Source organism: Dipodomys ordii, unplaced genomic scaffold, assembly GCF_000151885.1.
Source record: "Dipodomys ordii isolate 6190 unplaced genomic scaffold, Dord_2.0 Scaffold1, whole genome shotgun sequence".
NCBI lineage: Eukaryota > Metazoa > Chordata > Mammalia > Rodentia > Heteromyidae > Dipodomys > Dipodomys ordii.
Window position 1 is genome coordinate 30,957,663 of NW_012267217.1, and position 10,403 is coordinate 30,968,065.

The 10,403-nt window shown below is 44.9% G+C and overlaps 1 protein-coding gene across 1 annotated transcript in view; it reads right to left on the reverse strand.

The window, feature by feature from the left end:
- Positions 1–8,065: 8,065 nt before the first annotated feature.
- The window catches only part of Spata13 (spermatogenesis associated 13), a 74,310-nt gene continuing 71,972 nt past the window's right edge, over positions 8,066–10,403 (reverse strand). The window contains exon 13 of the mRNA XM_013012207.1: positions 8,066–9,535. Within this exon, the coding sequence (XP_012867661.1) occupies positions 9,360–9,535 (176 nt within the window). The 3' untranslated portion in view covers positions 8,066–9,359. The remainder of the gene's footprint in view (positions 9,536–10,403) is intronic.

A 10,403-nucleotide genomic window follows, 5' to 3' on the forward strand; every position in this document is an offset into this window, starting at 1 on the left:
TTTTTTTTGCCAGTCCTGGTGCTTGAACTCAGGGCCTGGGCACTATCACTGAGCTGCTTTTGCTCAAGGCTAGCACTCTACCAATTGAGTTAGTGCCACTTCCAGCCTTTTCTGTTTATGTGGTGGTGAGGAATCAAATCCAGGACTTCATGCATGCTAAGCAAGCTCTCCACCACTAAGCCACCTGCCCAGCCCAAGATACTCTCTTGATTCAGATACTTCCAACTGCCTGTAAAGAACCCTTCCCCAAAGCTTACCTGAACCCCAGGACAGCAGTCAGGAGCCAGGTTCTTTATACAAGTCAGGAATCCAGGCAAACTAAGGAAAATCACACCTTTCCTGCCTTGCAATTCCCTTGTGGATGTGGCAGCAAAACAGCAGGAAGAGGAGGGAATGGAGGGAGGGCTTGGAAGAGCTTCAAATATGGTAGTAATAGTGGACTGATGCCTGTAATCCTACCTACTCAGGAGGCAGAGATGTGAGGATCAAAGTTTGAAGCCAGCTCTGGCAGGGAAATTTATGAGACTCTTATCTCCAAGGAACCACTTAAAAACTGGAAGTAGACCTGTGGCTAAAGTGGTAGGGCGGTAGCCTTGAACAAAAAAGCTCAAGGGCAATGCTCAGGTCCTGAATTCAAGCCTCATGATTGCAAATAAATAAATAAATAAATAAGCAGTAATAGCAGGTGCAGGTGGCTGATGTATGTAAGCCTAGATACTCAGGAGGATCAAAGTTTGAAGCCAGCTCAGGCAAAGAAGTATTATCTCCAATTAACCAGCAAAAAAAGCTAATGTGGAGGTGTGGCTCAAGTGTTAGGAAAATAGACTTGAGCAAAAAAGCCAAGCAACAGAGGAAGGCCTTGCCTGCATTCAAGCCCCCCCCACCCCCAATTTTGCACCAACTTTGAGTCAGGTAGCATCTTCAACCAGCACTGATTAGTGCAGAAAAATAAACTCCCCAGGATCCTTTTTGTTTTGTTTTGTTTGCCTGTCCTATTGATTGATTGATTTTATCTTATTTTTTTTGTGTGTGCAGCTACTGGGGCCTGAACTCAGGGCCTGGTTACTGTCACTTAGCTTTTTTGCTCAAGGCTAGTGCTCTACCACTTGAGCCACAGCTCCACTTCTAGCTTTTGGGGCTTTTTGGTGGTTATTAGAAATAAGAGTCTCATGGACTTTGCTTCCTGTCTGGCTTTGAACCATGATCCCCAGATCTCAGCCTCTTGAGTAGCTAGATTATAGGCATGAGCCTCCAGCGCCCTAGCTGCTGGTTCCTTTCGACTTGAGGAATCTGGATCAGCTGATTCTACCCCGCCCTGCCCACCACTCTTTTTCAGCTACTTGATGATATTTAACTTTCCCTAAGAAGTGTTAATTAACACTTTATCTACAACTAAACAGTTTCAATAGGACAAAAGGATCGGTTTTTGGTTTGGGGATTGGGAGTGAGACAGTACCAGGGCCTCACGCCACTTGAACCATTCCCCTGGCTCTTTTTAACTTCATTTCAAATAGGGTCTTGTGTTAATACCTTGACAGTGCTCTTCCTATTTACATTTGCTGTGTAACTGAGATGACACATAGCAGCACTGTACCCAGCTTTTTATTGGCTTATTGAGATGGGGTCTCAATAGCTTTTGGAGTGCCAAGGGGGCCCCAAGCCACAATTCTAGTTTGAGAGGTACAAGGGGCTACATAGTAGATGGTGGGGAGTGGGGACTACAGGTGTCAGCAAGTTCACTTTAGTAGAGCTAGTCACATCCAACTCTCATCTCTCTACCCACCCACCCATCCATCTACCCATTATCTGCTATCCATTATCTATCATCTGTCAATCATCAATGTATCTATAATCTGCCCATCCAGTTTCTATCATCTATTAATCATCAATCTATCTAGTCTGTTATCTATCAGTTATTCATCATAAATAAGCTACTTCTGTTATCATCTATCATTTATCTGTGAAAGATTAACTGAAAGATTAAAGACTTTGCCAGAGAACCATACAGACATACAGGTACACAGAACAAAGCAAGATTTATTGCCACACAAGGGAGAAGTGAGAAGAAGCACCGGCTATTGTCTGAGGTGACCTATATAACCTAGGTTTAGGAGGGGCTAGAAGGGGCTAGGAGGTGGAGACCCTGGTGTGGACCTGTGGGCCAGGGGCCTCATCATGGTGGACTAGGATTTATGGCTGCTATCCAAATAGTAGATAAGGGGTCCTACTGCAGCTGCCCAGAGCTGAAGGGCTCTTGTTGCCCCTTGGTAGCTGCCCCAGAGAAGTGCCATCCCAAGGTAAAGGGGGCTGGAAGTTGATTATTTACTGCCTTTACTACATGAGCCTAGTGTTGCCTAGGAAGGGAGCATGCTAAATTGTGGAAAAGAGGAGTGGACTAAGCTATGGGAAGGGAGCTCATTTTGCTAACAATTTGTCTAGAAATAATCTACCTATCCATTATCTATCAGTTCTATAATCTTCCTACCCATTATCTATCATCTAACATCTGTCTATAAACAGATTTATCTTTCATCCATCATCTGTCAACTATCTATCTATCTACCTACCTACCTACCTACCTACCTACCTACCTACCTACCTATCTACCTACCTACCTACCTACCTACCTACCTACCTACCTACCTATCTATCTATCTATCTATCTATCTATCTGTTTCATTCATATTCTTTGAGAGAGCATCTCCTTGTATAGCTCAGGCTGGCTTGGAAATCACAATTTTGGTTCTCAGCCTTCTGAGTGCTGAGACTACAGGCATGTAGCACCAGTGGTGTCATCAGTGTCCCGTCCCTCCTGTCTGAGACTTTCATAGTGACCTTCCACTCTTCTGCCCTGTCCTTATCTTCCAAGTTGTCACTCTGTCTCAGATTTCATACCTGTTCTTCCTACTGTCACCGAGCCAGCTTCTAAATAGCCAGTCCTGGCTACAGTCTGCCTCTTCTGTGGTGCCACCCTGGGCCACAAGGCTGTGACAGCCAGCCTCCATTCACCAATCTGGTCATTTCATTCCAGTCACACTCCCAGCTCTATCTCTGCTTAAACCTGCCCGACTTCCCTATTGCTATGGGCTGATCTCCCAACGCCCTGCAGTGGCCTTTGTCAGGAGCGGATTCAGTAAGGACCCATCTCCCGAAGTAGCTACCTGGAGACCTTAATCACACTTCACTGGTCTCCCCTGTGCCCTGTGCAATTAATACCCACTATCTTGCTTGCCAACTACTCTGCCAGAACACCCTTCTCTCCATTTTGTGCTATGGCACTAAGTGTGGCCATCCTTTGGTTCTCGGTGCCTTCACCCTCCTTCACCCAAGTGAAGGGCCCCAGGTCGGGCCTAGAGGGCTGAGCAGAGCAGGCTGTAAGTAGTTTGGCTGACCTAAGTGAACAAATAAAAACAGTAGCCTTGACAACCCCATCAGGACTCTGATTACTCACAGCAAACAATGGGCTATTTACTCAGCTGGCCTGAACCTCTTAATCAAAGAAAAAAAATGGTGTGTATGCCAGTCCTTGGGCTTGAACTTGGGACCTGTGTGCTGTCCCTGAGTTTTTGTGTCAAAGCCAGAGATCTGCTGCTTGAGCCACAGCTACACTTCCAGCTTTTGGGTGGCTAACTGCAAATAAGAATTTCATGCCCAGGCTGGCTTTGAAATGAGAGCCTCAGACCTCAGCCTCCTGAGTAGGATTACAAGCATGAGCCATGTATGCCTGCCAAGAAGGAAATTCTTAATCACCTCACCCCAAAGTGAAAGGATATGTAGAGCTGGGGGAGGGAGGCATAGGTCCCAGTTAGCCAGGGAGCCTGTCCTGAAGGTCACCCACCTCCCATTGCTTTAGGCCAAAAGTTGCTGCTATAAACCCAGACTGTAGTATAGCATCTGCTTAGCATACAGGAAGTCCCAGGATCAGAGGAAAGCAACGCCAACAACCAAAATCCAAAGTAAGACTCCCATTTCCAGCCTGCTTCCATAGGCCCAGTTCTATTAATGTACTGGCACTGTGTGTGTGTGTGTGTGGTGGTCTTGGGGCTTGAACTCAGGGCCTGGGTGCTTTCCTTTAGATTTTTCACTCAAGGCTGGTGCTGTTCAGCTTTTTTGCTAGTTAATTGGAGATAGGTCTCAGATTTGTCTGCCTGGACTGGTTTCAAATCATGGTGCTCAGATTTCAGGCTCCTGAGTAGTTAGGATTACAGGTTTGAGTACCTGTTGCTACCCCCTCCTCCTCTTCCATATCCTCCTTACTGTACTTCTTCTTCTTCTTCTTTTTTTTTTTTCAGGTAAGGGATAGGTTTATTCATCGTTCTGGCTGGCACCAGGCCATGTTGGCCCTCTGCGTGGCTGGGAAAGAGAGAGAGCTGGGAAAGAGAGAGAAAAGAGCTAGAAAAGAGAGAAAAGAGCTAGGAAAGAGCTAGAAAAGAGAACATCTGGGAAAGGTGGGAAAGAGAGAGCTAGGAAAGAGAAGGAAAGAGCTGAGAAAGAGCTAGAAAAGAGCTGAGAGAGAGCTTACTGTACAGAGAAGAGAAGGAAAGAGCTGAGAAAGAGCTAGAAAAGAGCAGAGAGAGAGCTTACTGTACTTCTTAAATCACTACCAGAACCCATTTGGCAAATTCATTTTAATATACAGATACAAAATGACAAGTATAAGATTCACAGCATTTACAAGAAATCATTTAAAATAACATTGTAAATATATATTTTTTTTACAAAAAACTTCATTTAACGAAAATACATATCTGGCAGAGCCTACTTCAACCGGGAAAGTGAACTCACCAGCTCCAAAGTGTAACCTACACAGACTTGTCCAGGACAATCCGTCTTGATGCAGCTGAGTCAAAAGCTTACAGAAATCTTGCAAAGTAGCAAGCAGGTCACACACAGTGGTTGTGAATATATACAAAAAGGACTCTTAAATTACAGAACTACTTTAAAGTGTTTTCTGGATAGAAATGTCATCAACCATGAATCAAAGTATGTATATGAAAGTTAGGGGTATCCTACCTGCTCCCCCTACCCCCAGCTATACCAAAGTCTTTTGGTTTTAAATTTTGTGTCAGTACTGGGGCTTGAACACAGGGCCTTGTGCTTTTGCTTGGATTTTTGCCCAAGGCTAGTATTCTACTACTTGAGCCACAGTTCCTCCCCTGCCTCTCTCTCTTTTGGTGCTTTTGATGCTGGTCCTGGGACTTGAACTCAGGGCCTGGTGGCTGTCTCTGAGTTTATTTAATGCAAGGCTAATGTTCCACACTAGAGACAGAACTCCACTTCTGGCTTTTGGGTGGTTGGTTGGAGACAAGAGTTGCACAGACTTTCTTGCTCAGGCTGCGTTTGAACTGAGATCCTCAGATCTCAGCCTTCTAAGTAGTTGTGATTTCAGGTGTGAGCCACCAACACTTGGCTCCCCCCCCCCCCACAAACTCTTGTTTTTTTTTGGGTGGCAGACCTGAAGCTTGAACTCAGGGCCTAGGTGCTGTCTTTGAGATTCTTTGCTCAAGGCTAGCACTTTACCATTTGAGCCACAGCTCTATTTTGAGCTTTTTTGGTAGTTAATTAGAGATAAGAGTCTCATGGACTTTCCTGCATGGGCTGGCTTCAAACCACAATCTTCAAATCTCAGACTCCTGAATAGCTAGGATTGCAGGTATGAGCCACTAGCACCTGGCTGTTTGTGTTTTTGTTTTGTTTTCCCTCCAAAGTCTTTTGCATCCTGAAAATAAGCAGCCTGAGGGAGAAATATCTGCAGATGAAATGAATTGATTAGACTTTGCTAGTGGCTTAACCCACAAGCCCTGTCTGGCCTCCTGGTGTGGAAAACCTATTTACTCACACTTGTGGAAAATGTCTTCCAAAGGACACTTCTGCTTTTCCTCTCCTAGACAAACAACAATGCCAGCAGCAGGCAACCAGGCCATGCATTGTTCTCTACCTCAAGCAAGGCCGTCCAGTCCTGGCCAACCACCCCTCAGCTTCCCACTGTCACAAGATGCCGGGGTCACAGCTTCCACATAAGCTTTGCACTGTGAACTAACGTTTGAATTAAAATCTTTTTGATTTGATTTGATGCAGGTACTGGGGCTTGAATTCAGGACCTTATATCCTTGCTTAGCTTTTTTTTTTTTTTTTTTGCTTAAGTCTGGTGCTCTACCACTCCGGCTACACCTCGCCTCCACTTCTGGCTTTTTTCTGTGATCTAATGAAAACAAACAATGCAGATAACATCCCACAAAAGTTCAGGCAAGCACAAGACCCTCTTTCAGTTTGGAGGCCAGACACCAGACCTGTTATTTCTCTACGATTTTTTTTCCCTCAAGAATACTGCTTGTGATTGCTTATTATCAACTGCTATGTTAGGCAAGACCAACATTCAGAAGGTATTTCAGCTGTCTTTCCAAAGAGCTGGCAAGGAAGTGGCGCTGTAGCTCAAGTGGTAGAGCGCTTGCCTTGAGTTGAAGAGCTGAGGGACAACGCCCAGGCCCAGAGTTCAAGCCCCACGACCGACAAAACAAACAAACAAACAAAAACTATATAGAGCACCCAAAGAGCTGGCAAATTAGAGATAATAAAGAAATGAGTGAAATACATTGCAATGTCCTATCTTCTTTTTTGGTCTAATCAAGAAAAGTGGGGAAGGGGGTTGGGGGGAGGGGGACTGAGGGGAATTAAAAATAAGATTCCCAATGAAATTTAATCCACACACAATTCAGGTAGGAGGCTTTTTGTTTTTTCACTGTTTTTCAAATTTACAGAAATTTACCAGCCTAAAAGTAAAGATACTTTAGGCCTTCCATTCTTTACAGAACCAAGATATTTAGTAAGAAGTCCAAAAGTAGGTAGATATTCTGTTTCTTTCTCTCTCTGTCTCTCTGTCTCTGTCTGTCTGTCTGTCTCTCTCTCTTTGGTTTTTGGAAACAGGGTCTTAACATAGCCCAGGCAAGGCTTTGAACTGGCAACCTTCTCAAGAGCTAGGATTAAGGGATGCAGTAGCATGCCCAACTTCAAAGCAGACATACAGATTTTTCAAGAAATCAAAGGATATTCTATTTGTTAGATCATACATTAGTTCTCAAAAAGTCACCTAAAAATCCAAACAGGGGCTATACATGAAATACTTGATCCAGTGACTTTTTTGTATACTACATAAAACTAACAAACACACACATATAAACAAATCCCAAACATGGCCTAGTATTCAGAATTTGCCATTAGGAAGTCTGTGGAGATGGGTGGGGGCCGGAAGTTGGGGCTCAGCTGGGAAATACATTAGAGCAGGCCATGAAACTTAAAGCATTTCTTCATTGTTCATTGGCAAATACCAAGGAGTTGGAAGCCTTCACTCAAGCTGAATCCTCATTGGAAATGTAACAGGCGCCAAGTGATTCTTCTTTATTTCCTTAAAGCAATTTTCTGAGTTTCAAAACAATACAATGGTTCCAAATGGCTACATACACAAACTCCAGTACAGAACAATCAGGTTAAGTACAGTTTCCAAAATATGTCATTCCATTTTGCTAGTAAAAATGTCCATTATAGAAAAGCAAGTGAAGTTGAGGTTATCTATTCAATGACACACATACACACGTGTGTGCACATGTGCACATATACCCCACACCACACACACACACACACACACACACAATTCCACACAGCACCTCTTCTGTCTCAATACAGAGTTCAAGAACCCACAGAAGCAGTCCTAGGCTTCTGGCCTCAAAGCAATGTCACCTCCCAGCAATACAGTCTCTAAGTAAACATGTAAGGCCCATGAGAAGTTCTAGTTTTGGTCATCTTTGACATCACCTCCTTTAAGATATTTGGAGATTTGGAGATAAGAGGCAGAGGAGAGGAACAGATCATGAACTAACACATTTATCTTTTTTTGTGCTGGTCCTTGGGCTGGAACTCAGGGCCTGTCCCTGAGATTTTTTTTTTGCCCAAGGCTTGTGCTCTACCACTTGAGCCACAGCTCCACTTTTGGCTTTTTGGTGGTTTATTGTAAATAAAAGTCTCATAGACTTTCCTGTCTGGGCTGGCTTCGAACTGCAATCCTCAGATCTCAGCCTTCTAAGTAGCTAAGCTAACAATGTTTATATATGACATTATTCTCAAGCATGGGGCTGTGAAAGAAGAAAGACCTTTGCAAGAACATCATACAAAACTGAACTATGACCCAGAGGCTGGGGAATGATATCCTCTAGCCAGGGTACCAGGGAGGCAAAAAAAAAAAAAAAAGTGAAGTCTATCTCCTCCAGACACAGTAAAAACTACTTCTTCACACTCTCCAGTAGAGATAAGGAAAGGGAGATCATGATCTACTGGATCCTCTCAGCCTGTGTGACCTGATGAGTCCTCCAAGCCTCTTTGACAAAAGCGTCTTGGGAGTGGCTGTCATGCCCACAGTGGATCTGCTACTGCTATGGCTATACTCTACTGGTCCCATTCCTGTGACAAAGTGCTGTAGGTCAACAGGAAGCTGATTGCTTTGCCCCTGGGGTGTCAGTGTCTTTGTAATTTCATTGGCAAGGATGTTACGACTCTCCTTTGGAAGAGGTGCTTTTAAGACTACTCCTAACTCCTGCACTTATTTGCCTGTCAAACCTAAAGTCAATGAACTTTTGTATCACAAAATGCTTGTGTGAATGGCAGTCTCTTAGGTTTATGCTTGAGGCATTATCTACACAAAGCATGCAGCAGGCAAGGATCAACAGAGACAGACAGAAAAGCCAAACCAGCCTGTGGTGGCATTTCTTCCCAGGCAGCTGTGCTGCCAGGGGACAGATGCCTCAGTTTCCCCCCTCACTTGCTAGGGAGGAAGCTTGTAAGATATGACCTGCACTGTTGCTTGGTAAATGTGTGGCCTCAGGTGACACCAGAGCTGCAGCTACAGAAAAGAGAAAAGCTCTTCTAGGGAATGAGTAGAATCATATAAATTCCCCCTAGACCACAGATGAGTCCTTTCAACTCAAAGTCAAATGCAGAAAGAGCAACTGGATTGAGTTGTTCTTTAGGGACCAGAATGGCTCAGGGACCCACAGCAGAGGTATGCCTGTGCCCCAGCATCACATCCTTCTTTCCCCCAGCCCCCAGAGCATGACTCTGGCTCCCAGCTTCCAGAACCTCAGATTGCACCAGGCTCCCAGTGTAACATGACCTCTTCCTGACCGCTTCCCTTCCATGAAGGCAGCTGGGTTTCTGAAGACGGAAGGCAAGGACGATTCCTTCTCCCCTTCATCAGTGTTCCAAAAGAAGTGCTCAGCACTGGGCCCAGGACCTGTCCATGGACTTCAGTCGGAGGAAACGCAGGTACTTCTCTCCTTACAATAGTTCGTGGAGGTGTGCTCCCGCCTGGCTCATTTCTTGAAGGGGGTGAGTTTGTGGAAGGTATGCCAGAAGAGTGAGGGCTTCCTCTTGGGCTCCGCCAGGGCGAAAACCTGCTGTTGTGGGACACTGGTGGGCACAGTGATGTGACGCTGGTGCAGGGGTGGCAGGCTTTGGTGGGGTGGGGCCGCGGGGCATCCATTGTAGCCTAACTCGGGGAGAACATGGACCAGGTCACTCAATAACCACAAAGGAATAATCTTATCCACATTCACCAAAAGAACATGTTAATAGCTATCCTATGAAAAACTACACTGGGTGAGATACAACATTGTCCTGAGACCTGTGGTGGTCCACCTGCTAGGTGTCCTGTGGCTAATGACTGTTACCATGGGACCTTGTGCGACTGCCACCCACAGGGAGGAACAAGGAGACTGTTAAGTGGGAGGACCTCAAAGTGGGGCAAGATATTGGAAAAGATTAAAAAGTAAGTGATATGCCTGGGTGCTGTAGCTCATACTTGTAATCCTAGCTACTCAGGAGGCTGAGATCTGAGGATGGCAGTTCAAAGGCAGCCCAAGCAGGAAAGTCCGTGAGACTCTTATCTCCAGTTAACTACCAAAAAGCTGGCTCAAGTGGTAGAGCAGTAGCCTTGAGCAAAAAAGCTCAGAGACAATTGCCCAGGCCCTGAGTTCAAGCCCCAGGACCAACACAAAATAATCAATTAATAAAGCTATTCTAGAACCAGTTTTAACTGTACAAACTACACAGCTCATGTCCCATACTCTCCAGCACTCAGCATTACTTGTGATGCTGGTAATTAAACACATTTTGCTGGAAATGAAGTTAGTTTTCTCAAGTCCATGTCTGGCACTTGCATTGGAATTTTACCTTGGATACCCTGCCGTGGATTTGTTGAAAAATTTTTTGGCTTTATTTATTTTTATGTGCGTGTGCATGTGCGTGTGCGTGTGCATGTGCGTGCATGTGTGTGTGTGTGTGTGCGTGCACACACACTAGTTCTAGATCTTGAACTGAGGGCCTGAGTATCCCTTAGGTTTTTCATTCAAGGCTAG